General features: G+C 39.5%; 1 protein-coding gene across 1 annotated transcript in view; it reads left to right on the top strand.

Moving 5' to 3' along the window:
- The window catches only part of lama2 (laminin, alpha 2), a 379,433-nt gene extending 360,646 nt beyond the window's left edge, over positions 1-18,787 (top strand). The window contains exons 60-64 of the mRNA XM_043675023.1: positions 2,221-2,376; positions 5,794-5,947; positions 8,249-8,379; positions 8,599-8,821; positions 18,420-18,787. Coding sequence (XP_043530958.1) covers positions 2,221-2,376; positions 5,794-5,947; positions 8,249-8,379; positions 8,599-8,821; positions 18,420-18,571 — 816 coding nt within the window. The 3' untranslated portion in view covers positions 18,572-18,787. The remainder of the gene's footprint in view (positions 1-2,220; positions 2,377-5,793; positions 5,948-8,248; positions 8,380-8,598; positions 8,822-18,419) is intronic.
- Positions 18,788-21,078: the final 2,291 nt, after the last annotated feature.

Below are 21,078 nucleotides of genomic sequence, written 5' to 3'. Positions count from 1 at the left end.
ATTATTTCTTATTCCTACATGCTGTGCTACTACAAACATTACAGCAGACTTTAACATCTTCCCAATGGTAGATGTTAAGGTAACTAGAGCATATTTACCTTTTTTGAGTCTCCCTCGCTTTTTGAATAAGGATGTTACATTGACAATTTTCCAATCCTCCAGCACGTTTCCAGATGACCATCAGTTTGTTTTTATAACCCACCACCTTTTCTGTCCTGCCTTTTCATATGAAGAATCACATACCCTGAATATCTAATTCCCAGTTTAACCCCTTGTAACCATGTCTGTCTAATGGCTGTGATATCAAACACATTAATCTCTATTTGTGTTGCTCATTCATTTACTTTATTTTGAATACAAATGCATTTAAATAAACAGCCATTAAGTTTACACTTTTTAAAATCATTTTTTTCTCCTTTTAAACCCATTTGCCACTGTTTTTGTTCTGTGTTTACACACTTCCTGTCCTAACCTGGATATCATTATTCAAATAGCAGCCCTGTAATTCTGCCAAATCCTTTTACTGTATAAATGCACTTTTTCCATCTCCAATCCCAATATAAGTTAGTTTAAAATCCGTGCTATAGCTAGCAGTGGAACAAGCCGGCAGTAGCCCAGTGCAGGGTGTGGCAGCAGCCAGCGACCAGACAATGTGCAAGCTCCCTGTAGTGGTATGCTGTGGAGAGTCCTTGGGGAGAGAGACTGGGATGTTTGTCTTTTTAACTTGTTTTTTTTTCTCTGACCTATGGCTATACTATGTATAGCTGGAACGTAACTTTTTTTGTTTATTTCTCTATTGTGTGACTAAGGATTGTACCTATGTACCCTGTACCCTGGCGCCACGTGTTGGTGACATTGTTACACTGTAACTAATCTTGTAACTGAAGAAGCTGTATCTAGGTACCCTTGTACCTAAGATGGCAGCATATAAACTTTTTACTGTATTCATTTGAGTACATATGACAATAAAGTTAATTAATTCATATAGCTCTAGATTTTTGGAATCACCAGGATACTGCTGCAAGCATGTTCAAGTGAAGTCAGTTTGATCAGTTTGATCAGAACAGATCCCTTCTACGCCATTAGTTAGATTATTACCTTAGAGGATTTGCTTTTCCATTGAGCTTTTAACTATTCGAATTGTTTCAGCAGAACCTACATGGATGACAAAAACTGGACCCCTCTCCTGTCCCTCCAAGTTCCCTTCCAACCTGAGGAGATGTCAGTAACTCTGGCACTGGGCAGGCAACGCAGCCTTTGGGACTTACACTCATAGCTGCAAAACACAGTATCTATCTCCCTAATTTGAATGACTTAGTCTAAAATGTATGACTACCTCCTGGAGCAAAGTGTCCAGGTAACTTTGTCCCACCCTGTTGTGGCACAATGGCTGTAGTTTGGACTTCAGCTCCTCAACTAGGTTACAATGTTTCTTGAGTTGCCAATACTTATTACAGCTGCGTTCCCTCTGGATCACCTTAGTGTCCAGTAGCCCAGAGTTAGCAGAGTTTTAGTACAAACAGCAAGGGCAAAAGAGGGAATTCTGTTCTATGGGGAATTGTTTAAACTGGTAAGAAGAATCCATGAATTAGGAATGAATAGGAAGATTTAACAATTTTAAATGCATTTGACAATGAATATTGCAATTTTAAAAATGTTTTTGCATTGTATTAGATAATGAAGATAGCTTTAAAAAAGCTGCAAAAGCATTTTATGAATGAAGGAAACTTTCTACATTTGTTTTATTCTGGTAGTCAATAATAAATAATTAGATTATTTCAGCAGGTTGAATGCCTTAATATTTAAAAATATTGAAGCAATACAATACAATGATTTCCATTTCATTTTATCAGGAAACAGTGTTGCCTTGGCTGACATGCATTTTGATGAGATACTATTTGCTTTCTTGGCTAGATGAGATCCCACTGTAAAATTTCAAACTAGAACATTTTGGTATGCAACCAACTTTTACACCTCAATCCACAGTGACAAATCTGGTTATCTGATTATTCATATTTATTGCTGTTTGGGACTTACTCATAGTTACATTGGTCAACAAATCCCATGTCAGAAGAACTTTCAGATGTCCAGAGGTTGTGACAATCATTACATCAGTGTCAAGTATCTTTTATATTTGTTGATCAAGTTTACAGTTTTGAATAGTTTTTTGTCAAATCCGACACATAATTATTTTAATAAACTTGTATTTACTACTTGCAGGTCAGAATTGTCCGGGATAGGAAAAGAGTAACAGTTACAATTGGTCTCACTGTAGCGACTGCAGTCAGTCCTAAAAATGCAGATATTCTGGATGTCGTGGGTATGATTTATATTGGAGGATTGCCCAAGAACTACACAACAAGAAGAATTGGCCGTGTAAGTGTGAACAATTCCAGCCATCTAAACTCCTGAAATTCTGAGGTTATGCTCTCAGCACAGTCTAATTTAATGTGAACATCTGTTGGCAAAACAGGCAAAGCAGTCATCGTGCCAATTCACAACACTTTTCATTCAATTAAAATTTTTGTTGGCAAACCAGGAGCACCCTAAGTTTGTCATATTCACTGAGATGTCTGAACTGCTCTCTCATCGCAATCTTTTCATGTGTAAACTTACCTCTAAGATTTTTTAGCATTTTAGTCAGTCCTTCATGTTGACTTCCTTAGCAACAGATTCTTTTTTTGTTTTTATTTATGCCTTGTATTGTGTAGAAATTTGGTGAGACCGCATTAGAGTATTGTGTGCAGTTTTGATCACTTGACTTAAGGAAAGATACACTTGCCAGAGAGGAATTCATAGGACTCAGGGATTGTTTCATGAGAAAATAATAAACAGTCTGTGTCAACGTTCTGTGGTGTTGGGGTGATATCTAGAACCAGTGAATGCAGTCTCAGAATTAGAGGAAAACTGTTTAGGACTGAAATTAGGAGGTAGTTCCTCCCTCACAGGGGGAGTCTTTGGAACTCTGTCCCCCAGCTAGCTATGGAAACCTAGTCATTGTGTATGTTCAACTCTGAGATTGATGGATTTTTACATACTGAAAGCATCAAGGGATATGGGGATAACACCAAAAATCATGTTGGAGTTGAAGATCAGCAATGATCTCATTGAATAACAGAGTGGGCTGGAAAGGCTCAAGAGCCTTCTCCTGCTCCTATTTCATGTATTCTTGCGTTCGTATTTGTCTGACATTTTTTCTATACCTCCTTTGAAGGAATGACGCAAACACTTTCCATGCTCATCAATATAAGCAATGTGATTGACAAGGAATGGAAGATTTTTGTTCCAGTACTAATAGACAACAGATCTCTTTTGCAACATTTTCCTTTTAATCCAGCCAACAGAGTTTGCTTGACATTGTCTTATCAACAGAGATAAATAGTAGTATTTGGTTTTAACTTATGATGTGCTGGTGCCGGTTTTAGGCTGAGGTGGACAAAGTTAAAAATCACACAGCAGGTTATAGTCCGACAGGTTATTTGGGAGTACGAGCTTTCGGAGTGTTGCTCCTTCATCCGGTAGCTATTTCCAAATAAATCTGTTGGACTATAACCTGGTGTTGTGTGGTTTTAATTTAGTCAATGGGTGTTATGCTTAATGATTTTATATAACTTCTCAGCAGGCAAAGATACCATTTGACCGGTATCTTTCATCTTTATTTCAACTTCAAATGCATGTCTCCCCTCTTACAATATGCAATGGTCTCCATGTTAATCTCTCTGTAGAGCTAGATATTCCATTGCATCAATAACCCTCTGTAAATAAAGTTCCCCTAACTTCTTTCCTGTCATGACTCACTGGGGTAGCATAGTATTCCTGGAGTTGACACAGATGTGAAAATTTGATTAAGCCACTACATTGGAGGAGAAAGTGAGGACTGCAGATGCTGGAGATCAGAGCTGAAAATGTGTTGCTGGAAAAGCGCAGCAGGTCAGGCTGCATCCAAGGAGCAGGAGAAGTACTCATGCCCGAAACGTCGATTCTCCTGCTCCTTGGATGCTGCCTGACCTGCTGCGCTTTTCCAGCAACACATTTTCAGCTCTAAGCCACTGCATTGCCCAATTTTACTTCACTGTCTAATTCAGTTTAAAAGAGTAAGCACACCATTTTCTTTCCTCCAGTAACCAGAAGGTAGCTATTGTAATCAAACAGTTTGTAACCAGTGGCAGAAAAGAGTCATGAATTGCTGACTTACAACTGTAGCTTAAATTGTACATTTTTCTTAAAGTCAAGATACTTTCTTTTGAAAAGACACGATACACATATTGTGGGTGGGGTGGGGAGGACACCAGTCTGGATCACAGATGTTAGTAAGTTTCTTTCAGCACTTTTCTCCCATGGCTTTGCTCATGACGTGAGGTTGTGAACCAATCCTCAGCCTTTCATCCACTGGTTGAGTACTTATATGGAAATGGTGAGCATAAACAGCTGCCAGGAGATTTTCTGTTACTTCTCCATGCAGCAGGAAGAGAGAGAGAGAGATTTAGTCACTTTTTCTTTATAGACTAGAATCTTTTCTGCTGTATTGGTCCCACACAAGACAGGGTCACATGGTCAGGATCCAATCAAATTGTTGTTGTCAAGCAATTGTCCCAACTCTCGCCATCAATTCTGTCATCTGTTGTTGCTCTCACTATTACAAGGGAAAGCAACATTGCATATAACTGACAATGTGTTCAAGTCAATACAAATTTTGAAACTGCATCCATCGCCTTGCACATTCTCCTTGGTTTAAAGCAATTACATCCTTTTTTAATGCACAGTCCAAACATAAAGGGAATACAAAGATGGGGTCTTTCCACTCCCCACAACAAAAGCCTCAGCCAAATAAAAAACCATTGCCTTTATATGTCTAATTAATCACTTGTACAAATAAACTCTGAATAAGTTTGTCAAACACACTCATGTTGGCTATCCTTGATTACATCCGTACACTTCTAAATCTGTCTCAAATTTGGATTCCAAATATAAAAATAGAGATTCCTGGAAAAGCTCAGCAGGTTTGGCAGTATCTGTATGGATAAACCATAGTTAGTATATCGCATCCATATAGAGAAATCAGGGTTAACGTTTCAGAAGTTTTGATGGTCACTAGATCCGATACACTAACTATGATTTATCCCTACACTTACTGCCAAACCTGCTGAGCTTTTCCAGCAATCTTATTTTTATTTCTGACTTACAGCATTGACAGTTCTTCTGATTTTTATTTTGGATTCCAAATGTTTACTCACAATTGCCATTTAGACTAAACACAGATATTCGTGGTTTTGGTTGCTTTTTAATCAAAAAGTACAATTTGCATTATTGATTGAAAATTGTGTTCAGAGTCTATTTTATCTCCCCTCTTGCTTAATTTAACAACCTGTGAATTTTTATTTTGTTTGTACACATGTATTTTACTATCTAGTCCAATCAAGAAATGGCAATCATGGCCACATGCATGTCAAAGGATTCCAAGTTTCTATTATCAACAGGGATCTTGTGCATGAAACAGGAAGAAGCTTTGGATGCTGAGTGGTCAGCTCTTCTCAAAATGGAACTGGCCACATCACCAGTGTTTACAGGATAATGGGGCTGCTGGTTTCATCTTGTGGGAATTACAGTCCATTCAATGTGAAGGCTGTCAAAGTGGCCCCAGTTTTAATGTAATTGCATTGCATTCAGACCTTTGCTGTACTATTTGTATATATTTTAAAATATTAATCTGAATATCTGAAAGTTGACTAACTAAATTTAGTGGTTATCTTTATGTTCCTGTCTATTGTTCACTTATGTTTTTAACACTTGCAGGTACTCTACAGTATAAATGCTTGCATCCGTAACTTTAAGCTGAACAACAAAACTTTAGATCTGGATAATCCAACTTCCAGCCTTGATGTTGGTGTCTGTTTTCTTAATAGTCAAAGAGGAAATTATTTTGATGGAACAGGATTTGCTAAAGCAGGTAAAAGCATTTGATTAGTTTGACAGTAAAATTATTTGCAGTTACGTCATTATTAAAAACTATTCAGGCTTGGTTTATTAACTCATGAAGGGCATAGATCAGGTGAATTGCCAAGGTCTTTTCCCTACAAGAGGGGAGTCCAAAACTAGAGGGCAGAGGTTTAAGCTGAGAGGGGAAAGACTAAAAGGGACCTGAGGGGCAATTCTTCACACAGAAGGTGGTACTTACATGGAACGAGCTGCCAGAGGAAATGGCAAAGGCAGGTACAATTACAACATTTAAAAGAGGTTTGGACAAGTACATGGATAGGACCGGTTTAGAGGAATATGGGTTAAATGCAGGCAAATGGGACTAGGCAGTTTAGAAAACCTGGACTGCATGAGCGAGTAGGGCTGAAGGGCTTGTTTCCGTGCTGTGACAGAGCATTTTAATCAGCTGTCATCTTAAAACATTGTTCTTGCAAAGAAAACTGACTCAAACCTCTTGAAGATACTGTATATATTGCTGTATGAGTTTGGGCCCATATAAGATCACCTTCAAAATCTCAGGTGTAAATATGCAAAACACGTATAGTGAGAAATCATTCATGATTCTGTTTTGAAAATAGGCAAATATGTGTTTACACAATAAAATTTAAGTATCTTTTTACTAGCTGAGCATTTTTGACAGTTGAAATAGTTATCAAATTTCTTAATAGTATATTGGAGCAGCACAGTGGCATAGAGGCAGCAGAATGGTCACAGTGTTAGCACTGCTGTCTCATACCACGAAGGAGCCAGGTTTGACTCCAGACTTGGCCGACTGTCTGTGTGGAGTTTGTGCATTCTCCCCGGGTAGACTTCCTCCGAGTGCTCCCATTGCCTCCGGCTGTTCAAAGATGTGCAGACTAGTTGGATTGACCATGGTAAAAATTGTCACGCAGAATGCAGGGATGTGCAGATTAGGTGGGTTAGCTGAGGTTAAAAAGAATGAGGAGAAGTGGGGATGTGGGTTTGGCTAGAATGCTGTTTGGAGGGTCAGTGTAGACTTGATAGCTCAAATGGCCTCTTTCTGCACTGTAGGGATTTTATGATTCTATGCCCATTGAGTCAATTTGTTTTAAATTAAAAGATACATATGAAACTTTTTAGTCGATGAGATAGAAAACTGTTTCTGAGGTACCTTATTCTATGCTTTCAGCTGATGCTTCTTTTCGTAGCACAGTTACATATTTCTTATTTTTTCTGGACTCCTGGTGTCTACACATACACTCTGAGATTGTAGGTTCCTTGTCCTTGAATAAAACTTTTCCATTTCCAAAACAAAAACAAATGCTGGAGGAGCTCAGCAGGTCTGTAGCGTGAGAAACAGAGTTAATCAAGAATCCCTACAGTGTGAAAATGGGCTCTTCGGCCCAACAAGTCCATGCCAGCTCTCCAAAGAGTGACCCTCCCAGACTCTTTCCTCTGCATTTATCCCTAAATGATGCACCTAACACTATGGGTACTTTAGCGTGGCCAATTCAGCTAATCAGCATATCTTTGGATTGTGAGAGGAAACTGGAGCACCTGGAGGAAACCCATGCAGACATGGCAAGAATGTGCAAACTCCACACAGATAGTCACCCGAGGCTGGAATCAAACCCAGATCCCTATTCCTGTGAGACAGCACTGCTAATCACTGAGCCACCGTGCTGCCTCAATGTTCCGAGTCCAGTGACCCTGCATGAGGTTTTTAAAAGCTCTCATAGGTCAAATGAGGCTGTTTGCATTAAGGTAAGGATAGATTTTCCTTCTTGATTAACCATATCTAAGAAGTGCAGTATATCACTGGACCCAAAATGCTGCCAGACCTGCTGAGATTTTCCAACAATTTCTATTTGTATTTTTGATTTTCAGGATCTACAGTTGTTTTGGTTTTTACTGATATGATGAAGATAATCTTTCCCCGATTTTTTTCTTCAGCCATCACTTCTGCGATAAATTATAGCATTGAGGCAAAAGTATACAAAATGGAAATCACTTCATAATTCTGTAATTACTCTGATGCTTTTTTCTGATTCCTTTGAAGCACGTAGTCGAAAGGTTTCCCATTCAGTTTTACTGATGATACATTCAAAACCAACATAAATTATTTTACTTGACTTGGGGCTTTTAAATACATGCTAGCTCATTATCCAATCTAGTGCATGAGGTTTATTCACATTACAGCAATTAATATTTGACATAGAGCAGTTGCAAAAAAAATCTGAAGAACTGATTACTACATACTAAGATACTATATGTTGAAGTTCTTACTATGTGTAATCTTATACCATTTCAGTTGCACGATATAGAGTTGGAACAGATTTACGAATTGAGTTTGACTTCCGAACTTCGCAAAGAGATGCTGTCTTGCTGGGAATCAGCAGTCAGAGAGTGGATGGACTGGGTATTGAATTAGTTGGTGGAAAAGTAAGTTATTGTCATAAGTAGAAGTAAAATGCTTTGATTCATTGCACTACGCATGAGTAGAGTTGCATTGATGTTCTTGAAAATCCATAAAAGAACATGGTAGAAATTTTTACAGAATTTTTACAGAACAAACACTCTTTAAATGATGATGTTGATGACTTTGAAATGGATCTTATGATCGTTTCTCTACTCCTTTTCCTTTTTCTGTTATAATTCCAGATATTTGTTCACATAGACAATGGAGCTGGCATATTTACAGCTGTCTATGACCCTCTACACTTTAATGCGTTGTGTCAAGGACAGTGGCACAATGTTGTAGTCAATAAAGTTAAATACCGTTTGGAACTGATAGTTGATGGAGAGAGAGTTGAAAGCAGGAGCCCGAGTGTAACCTCCACTGCAACTGATACCAATGATCCAGTCTTTGTTGGAGGGTATCCAAGTAAGTCCTAACCAATTGTTAACTGCACTCATCGTGGTCCTCGTCATTAAGAAAATTGTCTTAAGTTCAGGGTGAGAAATGGGGATACAGCTTCAAATTAGTAAAATCAAAGTTAAGAATTATATTAGGATATTCTTCTTCATACAAGTATTCATCAATACACCAGGGATCATTTTGGAAATCACTGGGTGCTGCATTCAATGAATTGTTGGGACTTCCTGGATGACTTAATAAAGATTCACTGAATGGCCTTTCTCGTTCATAATTAAATTGAAGTTTAAAAATACTTTGATTATTACACACTTCTGTTTTAAAATTAAAGTTTAAATAAAAATACAAGTAAAGTAAAAGTCTTTTGTTTCAAAATACAAACCAATTTGCTGCATTCATAATAATAGTTGATAAGTGGTAAATCATATTTATCAGTGACAGCCATGATTTGGAGAAGCCTGTGTTGGACTGGGGTGTACAAAGTTTAAAAATCACACAACACCAGGTTATAGTCCAACAGGTTTATTTGGAAACATTAGCTTTTGATGAAGGAGCAGCGCTCCGAAAGCTAATGCTTCCAAATGAACCTGTTGGACTATAACCTGGTGTTGTGTGATTTTTAAATCAGTGACTGCAGGTTTCAAAACCAAAGACAGTATAATTTATGTAGACAAGCAGTAATATGCGTTCTATTGCTATATTAGAATGTAGGAACTTGCTATTCTTCTAAACTTGTAAGTGCTGTAATAATTATTGTACAATGCAGTCTGACAGTTGGATTCAATCTTTAAAATGCTGAGTACTTTTACTTTGCCAAAAACTCCAGTGGCCATGAATAATTGATTTTAGTTTGTATTTGTAAGTTCGCCTTTTGCCTCACTATAGGAAGCACAGATTAGAAGATGCAAATTAGAAGATGTCATTATACAGAAATACAGCACTCAATGCAGTAAAATGATTAAATTTGAGTAGTTAAATATTTAAATCAAAGATGATGTCTTGGTTGTATAAATCAATTTTAAAATGTTGTTTTCTCAAATGACTGTAATTCAGCACAGAATCCCAGCTACATTGAGGAGAAAGTGAGCCATTTAAAATGTAAGGTTAGTCATAAATTCTTTACACCACAGAAGGAGACCATTTGACCCACCGAGCCCAGTGCAGCTCCCTGTATACCAATCAAGTCAGTCCAAATCCCTTGTTCTTTCCCCTGGGCTTGTAAGCTTATTTCCCTCAGTTTCTTACCCAGTTTTGTTTGAAAATCATCCATTAGTTCTCCATATGCAGTGAGTTCCAGGTTGCGAGGTAAAACTAAACACTTTCTTACATTTCCTACAGTGGGCGGCATGTTGGCACAGTGGTTAGCACTGCTGCCTCACAGTGCCAGAGACCTGGGTTCAATTCCCGCATCGGGCAACTGTCTGTGTGGAGTTTGCACATTCTCCCTGTGTCTGCGTGGGTTTCCTCCCACAGTCCAAAAATGTGCAGGTTAGGTGAATTGGCCATGCTAAATTGCCCATAGTGTTAGGTGTAGGGGAATGGGTCTGGGTGGGTTGCTCTTCGGAGGGTCGGTGTGGACTTGTTGGGGCGGAGGGCCTGTTTCCACACTGTAAGTAATCTAATTTCTTAACCATAAAGCTATGTCTTCTAGTCCTTGTTTTATCAGTGAATGGAAACAACTTTCCTTTTCCTATTTCATGTAAACCTGTTATAATTTTGTACATCTCTATTAAATATCCCCTCAATCTCCTTTGCTAGTGGTTCTCTGAGTAACATGATGCTCATCTAGATTCAAACCTGAAAAATTGAGAAGCAGGTTTGTCATTCCACTGCCCACTTCATTCAATCACGTTTATCAGTGACAGTAGGTTTCAGAAACAAAAACTGTATAATTTATGTGGACGAGCAGAACTGACTGTTCTCAAATGTTCTCAAAACTAGCAACAGGACAGAATCTACAACAGCATCATGTTCATCAAGCTACCATCAAGTCAAGACTGCCTGTTCTAACAGTAAACAATACTGAAGAAAGATCAGAACCATTAAACCTTGCATTGTAATTTAATTCAAAATGTATGGATGACTCGTAAGATTACATATTATGAAGTTAATTACTAACATATCACAACCATTTAGACCTTCATATACCATTAACAACTTGTTGATCTTTTACACTGCACCTCTATGCCATCCGTTCCCTTAATCCCTCCTCTGCTTCTGAGAAAAGTATTTTAAAAAACATTTCCAATCCCTTTTAGTTATAAAGTCATAGAATCATACCGCACAGAAACAACTCTGCTGTCCAACTGGCCTAGTCCTGTTTTCAGCATTTGGCCCATATCCCGCTAAACCTTTCCTAATCATATATCCATCCAGTGCCTTTTAAATGTTGTAGTTTGCACCCACCTTCACCACTTCCTCTGGCAACTTGTTCCATACACACACCACCACCCTCTGTGTGAAAAGTTACCCTCAGGATTTTTTAAAATCTTTCCCCTCCCACTTTAACCTATGCCTTGTAGTTTTGAATTCCCCCACCCTAGGAAGAAGACCTTGGCTATTCTCCCTATCCCTGCCCCTCATGATTTTATAAACCTCTATTAGGTCACCCCTTAGCCTTAGATGCTCCAGGACAAAAGCCCCAGCCTATGTAGCCTCTCCCAATAATCAAACTCTCCAGTCCCGGTAACAGTCTTATAAATCTTTTCTGTATGCTGCTAAGTTTAACAACATCCTTCCTATAGAAGGATGACCAGAATTGTACACATAATTCTAAAAGTGGCCTCACCAGTGTCCTGTACAGCTGCAACATGATCTCTCAACTCCTATATTCAGTGTTCTGACCAATGAAGGTATTCATACCAAATGCCTTCATCACCACCCTATCTACCTGTGACTCCACTTTCAGGGAACTGCACCCCTTGATCTCTTTGTTTGGCAATAGTTCTCAGGGTCTCTATAAGCGTTTACCATTAACTGAATAAGTCCTGCCCTGGTTTGCCTTAACAAACTGCAACACCTCACATTTATCGAAGTTAAACTTGCTCTGTCACTCCTCAGTCTTGATGAAGGCCCCATTGTACTCTGAGATAATCTTCTTTACTGTCCCCTACACCAGCTATTTTGGTGTCATCTGCAAATTTATTAACCATACCTCCTTTATTCATATCCAAATCATTTATATAGATGATGAAAAGTAGTGGATCCAGCACCGACCCTTGTGGCAAACCACTAGTCACAGACCTCCAGTCTGAAAAGTAACCCTCCATCACCACCCTCTCTCCGTCTCTTATCATCAAGCCAATTTTGTATCTAATTAGCTAGCCTCCCCAGATCCCATCTAATCTAACCTTACTAACCAAACTATCATCCCGAACCTTGTTGAATGCCTTGCTGAAGTCCAGGTAGACAACATCCAGTGCTCTGCCTTCATCAGTGTTCTGTGTTTCCTCAATTAGATTAGATTCTCTACAGTGTGGAAACAGGCCCTTTGGCCCAACAAGTCCACACCGACCCTCCGAAGAGCAACCCCCCCAGATCCATTTCCCTCTGACTAATGCACCTAACACTCTGGGCAATTTAGCATGGTCAATTCACCTGACCTGCACATCTTTGAACTGTGGGAGGAAACCAGAGCAACCAGAGGAAATCCACACAGACACGGGGAGAATGTGCAAACCCCACACAGTCAGTCGCCCAAGGAAGGAATGAAACCCGGGTTCCTGGTGCTGTGAGGCAGCAGTGCTAACCACTGAGCTAACCACTAACCATGCCACCTCTGCTTAAAACTCAATCATGGTAGTGAAACACAATTTCCCCCACACAAAGATATGTTTACTATTCCTAATCAGTCCCTGCCTTTCCAAATGCATGTAAATCCTGTCCCTCGGAAACCTCTCTAAAAACTTACCCACCTCTGACACAAGGCTCACCAGTCTATAGTCCTCTGGCTGATCCTTAGAATTTTTCTTAAATAATGGCACTACTTTAGCAAACTTCCAGTTTTCTGGCATCTCACTTGTGGCTATTAATGATACAAATATCTCAGCAAGGAGGCCCAGCAATCTCATCTCTTGCTTCCCGCAAATTTCTGGGAAATACCTGATCAAGTTGAGGGGATTTATCTACCTTTATGCATTTTAAGTCCTCCAGCACCTCCGTCTGTAATATGAACTCTTTTCAAAACATCCACTGTTTATTTCCCAGGTTTCCTAGCTTCCATGACTTTCTCCACAGTAAATACTGACATGAAATATTCATCTGATATCTTAATCCATCTTCTGTGGTTCCACACTTAAAATGGCCACGTTGATCTTGAAGCTCTATTCTTTTCCTAGTTACTCTTTTGCCCTTAATGTTCTCATAGAATCTCATTGGATTCTCCTTAACTCTGTTTGCCAAATCTGTATCATATGCCCTTTTTGCTCTCCTAATTTCTTTCTCAAGGATACTCCCACTGCCCTAAAACTCCTCTAAAGATTCAATCAATCCCAGCTGTCCATACCTTATATATGTCTCCTCCTTCTTGACCAGAGCCTCAATTTCTCTACTCATCCAGCATTCCCCACACCTGCCAGCCTTGCCCTTCACACTAACAGTAACATACTGTCTCTGGACTCTCGTTATCTCATTCTCAAAGGCCTCCCACTTTCCAACCATGACTTTACTTGCGAATAGCCTCTCCCAGTCAATTTTTGAAAGTTCCTGTCTAATAACATCAAAATTAGCCTTCCTCCAATGTAGAACTTTAACTTTTTGATCAGTTCCATCCATTTCTATAACTATTTTGAAACTGATAGAAATATTATCACTTGCTCCAAAGTGACACCTGACACTTCAGTCACTTGTCCTGCCTTATTTCCCAATAGAAGGTTAAATACTGCTCCTTCCTTAAGAGATACATCCATATATTGAAATAAGAAAGTTTTCTTGTACACATTGAACAAGATCCCCCCCCCCCCCCCCATCTTAGCCCTTAACACTAATCCCAGACTATGTTTGGAAAGTTAAAATTTCCTACTATTACAACACTAACATTTTTACAGGTATCTGAGATATCCATACATACTTGCTTCGTGGGCGGCATGGTGGCACAGTGGTTAGCACTGCTGCCTCACAGCGCCTGAGACCCGGGTTCAATTCCCGACTCAGGCGACTGACTGTGTGGAGTTTGCACGTTCTCCCCGTGTCTGCGTGGGTTTCCTCCGGGTGCTCCGGTTTCCTCCCACAGTCCAAAGATGTGCAGGGTCAGGTGAATTGGCCATGCTAAATTGCCCGTAGTGTTAGGTAAGGGGTAAATGTATGGGTGGGTTTCGCTTCGGCGGGTCGGTGTGGACTTGTTGGGCCGTAGGGCCTGTTTCCACACTGTAATGTAATCTAATCTAATCAATTTCCCATTGACTATTGGAGGACCTATAACACAACGCCAACAAAGTGATCATCCCTTTCTTATAACATCACTGGACCACAGGGGAACCTCGATTATCTGAACGAGATGGGCGGGCACTATTTCATTCGGATAATTGATTATTCGGATAATTGATTCCATGCCTTTCCTCTGGGGCTTGGAGTTTTCTATTAAGTGTGCTCCCTGTTCAGACTGTTCTCGGCAGCACTTTTAATCAATGTAAACAAAAGACTTGGTCCGTATTGGACACACGTCTTTGATGTAATGTTTCTATCGGGACCTTGAGATCTCCTTCAGATAATCTGATATTTGAATAATTAGTATTCAGATAATCGAGGTTCTTCTGTATTTCTCAGGAATATCCTCCCTATGTACAACTGTAATGTTCTCCCTAACCAAAAACATTACTTTCCCTCTTATCTTGCCTCCCTTTCTACCCTTCCTATAGCATCTATACCCTGGAACGTTAAGGTGCCAGTCCTGTCCATTTCTGAGCCACATTTCCGTAATAACCATGATATCACAATCCCATGTTTTCAACTACGTTGTAAATTCCCTTGCCTTGCCTTGCCTATCAGGCCTCTTGCATTGAAGTAATTGCAATTGGATTTATCAGCCTCACCATTTTCTCTGCCAAGATCTTGTTTGCTTTGACTATGTAACTTGCTCCCCTTATCCACTGTACCAGCCTCAGCCTTTTCATCTAACTATCGCTTTGACCCTTCTGCTCCATTTACTAGTTCAGCAACACTAGTAAATCTCCCTACATGGCTGTTGGTTCCCTTCCAGTTCAGGTGGAACCAGTCCCTCTTGTACAGTTCATTTTCTACCCCTGAATAGATCCCAGTGGTCCAAAAATATGAATCCTTACCCCTTGTACCAGCTCCTCAGCCACACATTCATCTGCTCTATCTTCCTACCCCAACTCACACTAGCCTATGGCACTGCTGGTAGTGCAGATATGACTACCCTCAAAAACCTATTTTTTAACTTTCAGACTAGTTTCTTATACTCTCTTTAGAACCTCATCCCTTTCCCTGCCTATGTTGTCGGTGCCAAGTTTCACAACTATTTCCTGCTGGTCACTCTTCCCTTTCAGAGTATTATGCACCCTCTCTGAGACATCCTTGACCCTGCACCAGGGAGACACCATCTTGATGTCTCACTTCAGAAACATTTGTCTGTGCCCCAGACTACAGAGTTACCTATTACAATCAATTGCTTGGAACCTGACATAACCCTCAATACAGTTGAGCCAGTCTCAGTTCTAGAAACCTGGCTGTCAGCTATACTCCTCTGAAAGGCCATCCCCACATATCATATCCAAAACGGCATACCTGTTTGAGATGGGGATAGCCACAGGAAACGCTGGCACCACCTGGCAACTTGTTATGCCATTCCTAGTGGTCAACCATCTATCTGACAGGTATCTGTGGCTTTTCTACGTTACTGAATCTGCAGTCCATCACACCTCCTTGCTCTTGTAAACTCCTCATATATCTAACTACCGCTGCAACTGATCCATGTGATCCAATAGGATTCGCAACCAAACACACTTCCTCTAGACATAGTCTCCAGGAACATTCAAATTCTCCCTGAGCTCCCACATCTGACAGGAAGAGCACATCACCCTATCACAAGCTATTTCTGCCCGTTAGACAATCTATAGACACAGAAGTTACCTAAAAACAAACACAATACACTTTGCTTAAAAAACAATGTTAGCACTGTCTTACTGTTGAAATAGGGACTATTCAAGAAGTAAAATCAGAAGAATAAAGTTAAGTTGTAATATTCTTCTGAGAATTGCATTTTTGGTTAGCAGACATTTGTTGTTCTGTCACAGATTGTACTGTGGACCCCATCAGAGATTGCCAATGTAACATTTAATTCACATTTAATTGATTCACTGAGAGGTTTTTTTTCTACTTTCATATTGCAGTCATAAAGACCACACAAATGTGAAGTCTTGCTCAATGAGATGTAAATTCCAGCTAATGCGACCTCCTGTATCCATTCCTAAATAGAGCAATTGATCTTCATCTTATGCATAGCTAGAGGGTGCTTACTTGTGTATAGTATCAGGCATTGCATCTTGGTGTATTAATTCCTTGAGCAGATCATGGGCCGGATTTTATCATTAGCAGCATAGAAAGGGGATTCGCCACTGATAGAGAAGAAAATGTTCCAGCAAGAGATCTAGTGATCTCTCTAGATCTTTCTTAACGTGCAATTGATTGTAATATTGCTTATTAATGGCTCTTAACATCCCTCTGTTGGGGCACACAAAAGCTGAAATGTAACTAACATAAACTTTATTTTTAAAATATATTTAAAAATAGCTAGTTCAAAGACCTAGTGGTCAATTATAATGGAGCCTTTGAAGAATATTCCATGAATGTAAAATTAAAACCCAGTTTAAAAAAAAACAAATTACATCTCATTTAACAGGGCTTCACATTTTTGTGGTCTTTCTAACAGCAATATGAAAGCAGAAGAAAAGGAACTTCTCATTGACAATTTAATATTTAATTGATCCAATCTCTGGGAGTTCACAGTACAGTCTATTACAAAAGAACTAACAGCTGACAGTATCTCCAATACTTCCATGTTAATCTGTTCTTATGGTAAATCTTAATGTTTCAGTCAGATTTGAAAAATGCTGTTAAAAATCACACAACACCAGATTATAGCCCAACAGATTTATTTGGAAGTGCAAGTTTTTGGAGCACTGCTCCTTCATCATGTAGCGAGTGGGGCAGCATTACATCTTTGAGAATGCTGACAGGTCTTCATCAAAAAACCCATGAATTCCATCTCATGTCTCCTTTGACTAGAACAGGAAGCTTTAGAAGATTCGGACAAGATTCCCTCACTAATGAATTGAGAAGGATTTTATATCCTGGAAATTAATGGGAGTTGGTAAAGAGTAATAGTAACACATCACTTCACTGACTTGTTCATTGATCTGCTTAAGGGTCTAAATGTGAAATAATAGCCCAGATCTCCTCTTGTTTGGATGATCAGAGACCACACACATCCTGACCATTTGGAATTCCCAGCAAATGACTATAAGCAATTTCCCAATTTAAACTTTTGATGGTCAATTATCTAGTGTCTGGAACCCTCCCAAGCAGTTTCCAACTCTGAAGTAGAGTCAAAGACGTTGGACAGTTCAATTTACCCAGGAAAGGTTAGACAGATTAAAACATGTTCTGACTCTTCGGTAACTATACAGTTGGCACTGTCCCCACCACCATTGCACAGACCCTACCCCCAACAGCAACTGGATACCCAGTACATGCCCCCAGACATCTGACCATCCATCTCTAGATTGTTGACTACCCTCCAATGCCCAAACTCACTTTTACACCTAAATCCTCCCTCCAATATAGACTCACTCAAGCCCTGCTGTCTTGCATTCTACACACAACTGGTTCCCAAACCACCCTAATTATTCATCTATCTACTTGCCATCCAAATGATTTGCTATCCTGCCATGTAAGTCCTCACCCATCACCCAACTTGCCCTTCACCCAGCTGTTGTCTTAATCTATCTTTGAGACAATCCAAAGTAGACAAGCAGGAGGCTGGAAAAACAGCCTCATCAGGAGGTGGAGATGTTGACTTCTACACCTCCTCGTGCATGTCTTAACCGAACAGTCATTCAACTCGGACCCTAACTTCTTACCCACTTACCTGCCAACCTACATCACTCACCAATCTGTCATCCTAATCTTTTACCAACCTGCTGTCTATTCCTTTGCCAACCTTGCACTCTACCTTCTTACCCACTGACACACACACACACATCCCCTCAACTTACCTTCAGCTTACCATCCAATCTATTTATATTACATACTAGCCTACTTCGCATCTCAAAGAGGCTTTGGGAATTTACACTTTGTTTATGAAATACAGCAGTTGATGCTGTAAAAAGAGGGCACCGATTCTGCGCTGATTATCTGTGCTGCTGTGCAAGGGTTGTTGCAATAGTGAGTTTGGAGTGATCCTCCATCAGAGGTTGGGCCACTAACCCCTCTGTTCTCTCTCTCTCTCCACAAACATTGACCAAATGCTTCCAACATTGTATATGTTTATGTCGGATTCCCTTTCTTTTTGTTTTTATTATAGTGATTTGTTTTCAACAATGATTTTATAGTATAATTACCAAATAACATTTTCTTCAATTTTTTTCAGGTGACATGAAACAGTTAGCATTGACCATTGATACTCCTTTCAAGGGTTGCATTCGTAACCTGAAACTAACGAAGGGAACACAGACTCTAGAAGTTGATTTCAGCAAAGCAATTGAGCTCAAGGGAGTTCAACCCCTTACTTGTCCTGCGTAGTGAAATCTACTGCCTTGTTTTGAACAAAGATGAATGTCTGTGGTTTGGAATAAGCCTACATAACTTGTACATGGCAAAATATTTTTGGTGGTTCAATTGAAACAATCTCTTCATGTTACATTAATATGTTCCTATCTGTACTAATAATTATCACTAAAAATATTTCCTCAGTTTTCATTTACTCATTGAAATTAAAATAAGCACTCTTTCATCCTACAAATGCAACTTCATGGTGATTATTTACATTGTGTATAGTTATTGAGTTTATTTATTTGTTTAGTATGTGTAAGAATATAAGAATATTTTGTGCAATATAGCACATATTTCAGAAAATTCTTCTTTGAAGTGAGGGAATAAATTCTTCTGTTTGAGTAAGAGTTGGCATTTGCAAAACAATTCATAAGTTACAGTATCTTTGAGGAACCATGTCCATAACATAACCAATGTTTTTTTTCCAATGTAACCATGCTGGAGTCATCTCTAACTGGCTTCATTATGAACTTTAAATAGGAAAAAATGTCATTTTGTTACTATCACAACGTACTAATTACTTGGTCTCTGAAGATTCCAGTTGATATAGTGTCCATGAAAAATCCACTGTTAATAGTGTTATGACTAGTCCCCAAGGAGGTTCCCCGATTCATTACGTCCAGACATAAAACCTCAAATTGGTTTGTTCCTGAGTGAAGAGAGATGAACTAGTTCCCCTTCTTCAATTAACTGCTCCTTGGTTAGTTATGATTTGATTCAATTTATTTATTGTCACGTGTACGTCAGTACAGTGAAAAGCTTTGTTTATGAGCAGTACAGGCAGATCATAGAAAGCAAGGACACAAACATCATAGAAATAAAACATAGACAGAAGCATTTAGGTTACGTTGCACAGGGTGTGCTCTCGGCATGATCTACATTAGCAAGATCAACATTAGAGAGTCCATTCAGCATTCTAATTATGGCTGGAAAGAAGCTGTTACTGAATCTGCTGGTGCTTGAATGCACATTTCTGTATCTTCTGCCTGATGTAAGAGGTTGTATGAGAGCATTATTACTGGTGGGGTGGAGGGGTGTACTGCGATAGGTTTTGAGCCCTTCCCCAGCAATAAGCCATGTAAATGGAGTCCATGGATGGAAGGTTGGCTTTCCTGATGGTCTGGGCTGTGCATACAGTCTTCTGTAGCTTCTTACAGTCCTGGGCAGAGTAGTTGCCAAACTAGGCCATTATGCACCTAGATAGTTTACTTTCAAATGTTCATGTGTAAAAGTTGGTGAAAGTCCTTGTTGACTGGCAAATTTCCTGAGACATCTGAGGAAGAATAGGTGCTGTTGTGCCATCTTGATCACTGCATTTATGTGGGAAGCCCAAGATGGTTGTTGGTTATCGTCATTCCTAGGGACTTGATGCTGTCCACCCTCTCAACTTCAGCTCCATCAATATAGATAAGGGTGTATTCTCCTCCTTTCTTGCTATTGTTAATGATCAGTTCTTTAGTTTTACCGATGAGAGAAAGGTTGTTCTCATTGCACCACATCACTAAGCCCTCTATCTCCTTTCTATATTCTGACTTGTTAGGTATCCACATTACCACAGCGGTGTCATCAGCAAATTTGTAGATGGCGTTCATTCGGAATTTGGCAACACAGTCGTGGGTGGACAGGAAGTACACTAGGGGGCTACAAGCACATTCATGGAGGGCTCCAGTGTTGAAAGTTATCTTGGAGGAGGTGCAGTTGTCTATCTTCACTGACTGCAACGGTTCCTTAGCTTTCTGTCCTACACACTGCAGAGGGTGGAGCTGAGACCAAGGTTAATCTGAAGAATGTCTTGACCCTGTGGATGCCTTCATCCCAGACCAAATGATTTTGTCTTAAATGAGCCTATCTAAAAAGGCTTTCTTGAGTTAAAGAAAAAGTGAGTTTATTAGTCACTAAACATGAGAAGGAATATACGCAGACGAGAAATGAGAAGTGTGTCCAAAAAAAGATAAAAGTTTTAAAAAGCGGTGGGGACATATATTTATTTGGTTCAGTCTCCAGTTATTCGTGAAGAGTAAAAGTTGCATTAATGGTTTTTTCAGTTGAGGAGTCTACTTTGGGATTCTTGGCTTTGTAGTTTATCTGAAATTCTCTTCTACTGTTTTCTCTTTGACTGGCTTCCAGTGTTCAACTGTGAACTTCTCACTAGTACATCAGCTGACTAACACACATAGACTAGGAGTTGCATTACTCTGCAAGAGTAAAACACAAATAGAGGTTGTGACTCATGTCTACAGTTTTAAACATAACCCACAAGAAATGTTTTCCTGCTGAGAGGAGTTAATTTTGTTTTCTTGCATACTTGCCTTTTGAGTCGCTCTTTGAAGCTTTCTTGACACCCTACAAGATGCTGCATTCCAGAGATTCACAGATAATCTTTTAGCAGTCAATAAATTCCATTCTTAGAAGTTATATTAATGGCCAGGCTTGGCTTGCAATCTTTGTTTTGAAGAAAACACATCTTGTCCAAAGGC

The sequence above is a fragment of the Chiloscyllium plagiosum genome, chromosome 3, assembly GCF_004010195.1.
Source record: "Chiloscyllium plagiosum isolate BGI_BamShark_2017 chromosome 3, ASM401019v2, whole genome shotgun sequence".
NCBI lineage: Eukaryota > Metazoa > Chordata > Chondrichthyes > Orectolobiformes > Hemiscylliidae > Chiloscyllium > Chiloscyllium plagiosum.
This window is presented reverse-complemented; position numbering and strand designations above follow the sequence as displayed.